The sequence below is a fragment of the Carcharodon carcharias genome, chromosome 12, assembly GCF_017639515.1.
Source record: "Carcharodon carcharias isolate sCarCar2 chromosome 12, sCarCar2.pri, whole genome shotgun sequence".
NCBI classification, from domain to species: Eukaryota; Metazoa; Chordata; class Chondrichthyes; order Lamniformes; family Lamnidae; genus Carcharodon; species Carcharodon carcharias.
In genome coordinates this window covers 54,924,665-54,930,385 of record NC_054478.1, presented here as the reverse complement: position 1 = coordinate 54,930,385, position 5,721 = coordinate 54,924,665, and the positions used below count along the sequence as shown (strand labels likewise).

The 5,721-nt window shown below is 40.7% G+C and overlaps 1 protein-coding gene across 1 annotated transcript; it reads left to right on the top strand.

The window, feature by feature from the left end:
* Positions 1-272: 272 nt before the first annotated feature.
* On the top strand, positions 273-4,419 carry en1a (engrailed homeobox 1a). The gene is made up of 2 exons (XM_041201447.1): positions 273-934; positions 3,730-4,419. The coding sequence occupies exons 1-2, from the start codon at positions 430-432 to the stop codon at positions 4,047-4,049; spliced, it is 825 nt and encodes a 274-aa protein (XP_041057381.1). The 5' UTR covers positions 273-429; the 3' UTR covers positions 4,050-4,419.
* The last annotated feature ends 1,302 nt before the right edge of the window (positions 4,420-5,721 follow it).

The following is a 5,721-nucleotide window of genomic DNA, read 5'->3' as shown; positions in this document are numbered from 1 at the left end:
TGCCTAAGCAGCGGCTGGGATTGGTCAGCGTCAGCGCTGTCACTAGGAGATCACCCCGGGGGCCTGACGCTGCGCTCGCTGATTGGTGGATCGCACGTGCCTGCCATTCACGTGCTTCCGGTCGCTGAAAAAGTGCCTGGGAGCCGCTGCGATTTAGGAGTTTGCAAAGCCCCGCACTGTCAGAGAATCGGCACGGACTCCAAACAAAGATCAATGCAGTGCCAGCATTGCATGGCACAGTAAGTATGTAAAGCGGAGGTAGAAATCACCGAGACACCCACCATGCCAAGCACATAGGATAACTGTCGTTGAAAAGTGAGCTGGAAAAGCTTGTCGAAAGTGACCGTGTGAAGGTGCTCGGCTTCCCTCGTTTTGAACACGTCGCCTCTCAAGTGGGAAAGTCGGCAAAATTGACAGTTCCCCCGAAATATGGAAGAGCAAAAAGATCAGAACAATCGCGTGGAAAGTCGAGAATCAAGCGAGGCGGAAAGCGTTTCTCTCTCTCCACCTTTTCAGTCCCCCCAAATACAGCCCCATCCAGCGGCACAGCAGCCGCACAGAAACACGAACTTTTTTATAGATAATATCCTGAGGCCGGACTTTGGGTGCAAGAAGGACAGAGACCGGGCGCAGACGTCCGGCAGAGAAAACGTCAATCCGCTCACAAGGCCGTTGAACGCCTCGAGTCTGAGCCCGAATTTAGACTGCACTGACAGCTCCTCTCAGACGTCCAAACAGCCCCAACCAAAGCAAAACGAAGGCAATGGAACTAATTCGGCAAAGTATGCAGAAAACACTGGCTCGGCGCTTATGCTTGTGGGCGCCAATGCAGAACCTCTATCTAACAGTGATGGAATCAAATCAGTATCATCAGGGACACTAATGTGGCCTGCCTGGGTTTATTGCACTAGATATTCAGACAGACCCTCTTCTGGTAAGAAATTTCACGGTTCTTATAACACGAGCAAGAAAATAGTACACGTGAACATCAAAAATCCAACTAATTGACTCCTTTTTTTGTTCAAAGCGGTAAAATTGTAAATCTATAAAAAGACGAATGGCTACTTTATTTTGCAAAACAAAACAAAAAGTCCTTAGAAACTGAAGGCAACGCGTGTAGCTATTTTCAAACCGGCAACTGCTTCTGAGAGCGATACCCGTACCGCTTTTCGTTTATTTTTTTCTAACTGAAATGTGGCATCGAAAAGGCACCGATAGTCACGACCGTAAAATGAATAGAGAAGATTGTGTCAAAAAAATAAAGTTTTAGATGTTTCAGATCACTAGTATTGAAGTTATACGGTTTAAACAGTTGGCAAACACAACGGTGAAACAGCGACACGAAGCAAGACTTGAAGTTTTGGGCCCTTATGTTGATCAAAGCATTCCAGGCCTCGAAGCCAGGGATTGAAGGTATACCAGACTGTGCGTCCAGCTGCAGCTTCACTGTGTTGTTCATTCTAAAACTAAAGTGTGGAGGTCTAGAAAATTGTGAGCATTTTTGCAAAATACAGGATTATTATGACCTCGAGTTGTACAAATGTGTGAGCAGACAGTTTGGTAATGCAGACAGAATTAATTCAGTTCCGTATCTTGATAAGTGTTCGATCAAAAGTACATTATAATTTAATACATATGGAATGATAATCCTAACTATATTCAATGAGCCAGGCTAGAAATATATTTACCTATGCATTCCTGGCGTATGTTGTTAGCAAAAACCTATGTCAGTTAACGCTTGTTCTGGTGGTGTTAGGATCCATCCAGTTTCAGTCGAACATGTCATTCGCTCTTGCCTCTTGTAATGATGCAAAATTATTCTCGAGTTCATTAATTCTTACTCACTAATATATGCCTAATATTGGTCTACACGGGTCTCTCGCAAACAAAGAAAAACGATTTCATTTTAAATAACAGACTGACGAGTTTCACATGCTCGGTGTAACACTCAGAGCAGCAAGGAAGAGCACTAAGAGCACTTCCGGATATAAATAACACAACCAGTCATAAATAACATTCCTATGGGACACCAAGAATCGGAAAGCATCGTTTGAGAAAGTATTTGGTGTCTGCTTTCGAGCACAAGTTTACAAAAGATCTGATCGGACAGTGTGAGCATTGGTGTGTGTGCCGCGGCCTGGCCTGGCCGGCTTGCCCACTCTGCTGTGTTATGCCGAGGACCAGGAGAGATTCCTTCTCTAATGAAAACGATCCTGTAAACGTCTCCGTCCAAGCCGTGTAGATCGAGTTATTCATGGCACTGGGCTCTTCAAACTAAGAAAAGCCAGCTTGATTGACTAGTTGATTGATTGATTGAGCTGTCAGGCTAAACATTTAGCAAAACGTCACTTTTTAGCTTTTCAATCAAGTAGTAAAATGGTTTTATTAACATTTCCAAGCACAGTTTGGGCGCGTTTTTCAATAGATGCAGATTCTCTTTTTTGAGTTCTTGAAAGTTTATTTCACCACAGGTTATAATAGCGAGGAGGGGCGTTTTGATTACCAGTTATTCTGTTAAATCTACTCACAATATTCAGGACAGCGTTAGGTGGTTGCTGTTCTTGATAACCTGCTTATATACTGATGTTCATGTTGCTTTCTGTCCCCTCTGTCTTGCTCACACTTCGCTGATTAGTCTCATGTTACCCTCAGAAGGTTATGTAATACACAAGTTGCTGTGACAGGATTATCCAAGATAAACTTGCTGTAAATCAGAATCTGTAAGCCCCGAAATCTGAGGTTTATCTGGAACTGGAAACGCGCACACGTGAAACAACCTCACCTCCCATTTTACACAGGGACGCTGCTATTTCCTGCACAATTAATACAAAGTGAGATTTTTTTTTCTCGCTGCACGTTACATTGGTGTTTTTCCATTCTTTGCCGAGTTTGGTAATCCACAGTCAGAAGGCCTAAATTTGCACGATTGTTTTATGCTAAACTTCTGCTACAATTGTAAACAGAAACCAGTATGCCGAATAAACATTCAAAAACGTCGATTGAAAATTGAAACGCCAGCGGTTTAGAATTGAACTGCCTCACGCTCCATGTCAAGCCCTTTGACAAATTGTATTTTGTTGCCATTAAAAAGGCGGCGCATTTTACCCACGTAGGTGAGGGGACATTGAGACAGGTTGTCCATTGGCAGAGGCTTATTTCCACGAATGTTTAAAGTAAGGATAATAAGGAATGCGGGTGCGAATCCCTTCCTGATTACAGTTATTAAATCTTTTCATTTTCAGTTCTGAGGAATAGTGATGTATTGTTTTTCGCGGACCTTCTGAAGAACGTGTTCAATATTATCGCCTTGTTTGCATTATGTTTGACATCCAGTAACCACTGGCGAGCTAACCAGACAGAAATGTGCAAACGTTTCTAACGTTAATGGACTTTAATACACTGAAAACCCTAACAAAATAAAAATGGAGCACTGAGTTCCAGCAAGATAAAATAACACACTGCAATATGGTATGAAGTACAGAATTAAACATAAAATAAAACGTCCGTTCCCTGTAGCAGCATTGTTCTGTTGTGGGAAATGTACTTTGCGCCATTTTGTTAATTTTAATTCTATAAATATGGCCGCCTGTTTAAAGGACGCCTGTGCATTTTATTATATATATTTAACTTTATGAGCCTCTGAGAGGTTTGAACGCTTTCAGTTTAGGGGAAGAATATGAAAGCGTGATCATTTGTTTTCTCTCTCTCTCTCTCTCGCGGTTTCCACAGGTCCCCGCACTAGAAAGCTGAAAAAGAAGAAGAGTGAAAAGGAAGACAAGCGGCCGCGGACAGCGTTCACAGCCGAGCAGCTGCAGAGACTCAAAGCTGAGTTCCAGACCAATCGCTATATCACCGAGCAGCGGCGGCAAACTTTAGCACAAGAACTCAGTCTGAACGAGTCCCAGATCAAAATCTGGTTCCAGAACAAGAGGGCCAAGATCAAGAAAGCTAGTGGTTTGAAGAACAGCTTGGCTCTTCATCTAATGGCCCAGGGACTTTACAATCATTCCACCACAACAATTCAAGACGAGAAGGAGGATAGTGACTGAAGTTGTTCCGTTTTATTCTATTGAAATAAAGGACTGTGACAGGTGCTATTTAAATTCGATCTGCGTGTATCTATATGGACTGAAGTATAATTCAAGCATTTTAAAATTATATATAACCAAACACATTATGACGTTGTATATATTTAATTTCAGGTAAGGAGATGTCTAGCGATCCCTACTTGACGGAGATTTTATCATTTCGTTTTCAATGTTGTCGCTAATTGTTTTAGTCAATGTCAGTCAGGTCTAGAGATTTTATGTGAACCCGGTCTTTTCTGAACTTGTTCAGAAATATAGAGAGACTACATAATGAATCGCCGCTACATGCCAAAGATTTTACTATGTTCAGAATGATGTAGCTTCAAATAAAATGTAGACTGTGCTCGGTGCACTCTCTGACTAATAGTTTGGTATCGTACTTATTCTTTTCCTGCTGAATTCTAGTTCTGGTTTAAGGGACCCACCAAGCACAGTAAGCATCAAGGAAAGTGAATGAGAAGGTAGCAGTGGTAATTAAACACATCAGTTAGGATCCTTGGCTCTCATTTAAACCGTCAACACAAATCTGGCATCCTTTAAGACGAGCAAATATTACCTCGTAAAATGCACCACAATTGGCTTTTAAAATAAAACAATTGCCTACACAGTTATTGCATGAGGAAGTTGGGCTTAGACATGGAAGCCCGTAAGCACAATGCATCACTTTTACCTGAAAAATTATCACTTCTCTAAAAACATTTTAGGATTGAACGTGAAGCACCTTTAGGCACTATTGCAAAAAAAAAATAAAAGCGACATTTCAATACCTGCCAATCGATTTTTGATGCTGAATTGGCTAATTAATGTCCTGATTTTGGAGGCGCAGTTTCCATTCATTTTTGTACATTTTCAGTAAAAGTGTGCATTAGGACTGACACTTGACAATTGAAGCTTTAGGCATTGTTTTGTGAGACCTGGCATATATATATATATATATATATATATGCCAGGTCTCACAATATATATATAATATATATAAAACATATATATGCGTGTCATAAAATATACATTGCCATGTGCCTGTGTGTTACATAAAGGTACAAAATTACTCCACTTTATGTATTCTGCAGGCAAATTATTTATTAATTATATTTTAATTCCTGAAACAAAATGGTGTAGAATTAAATGCAGGCTTTTGTGATATACTCCACTTTATTTTTGCTACATTTGGTTTGCAAAGGATGGTCACAGACTTTTCTCGAACTACCTCAGCGATTGTTGGAAATATTTTTCAAACAGAAAATCACAAACCTTTAAACTTTTCGTAACGCTCTTGTTCAGTTGGTGAAAGCTGCAGTACTATTCCTCATGTCTGGAGCCAGATGATTATGCGTGTAAGGCCTAAAATTAATGAGTCCTTCGTGATTTTTGCAAAGACCGCTTTTGGGATAAATGAAAATTGTTCTTTCAATCGTCGAGAGCTGCCCCTCGGCAGTTATATATGTTCACTTTCCACCAACAAAAATAAAACGAGAAAACATTTAGTAGAAACTTCTCGAATCTCCTTTCCAGAAAGATTCTTGTTGGCGATTTGTTCTTTGAATGATATTGTCTGATAGCCGTTCCTTTATCCATAATCGTGTGATATCCAAATCACCAGGCACTAGATCTCAATATTGGAGGAGTTGTTTCC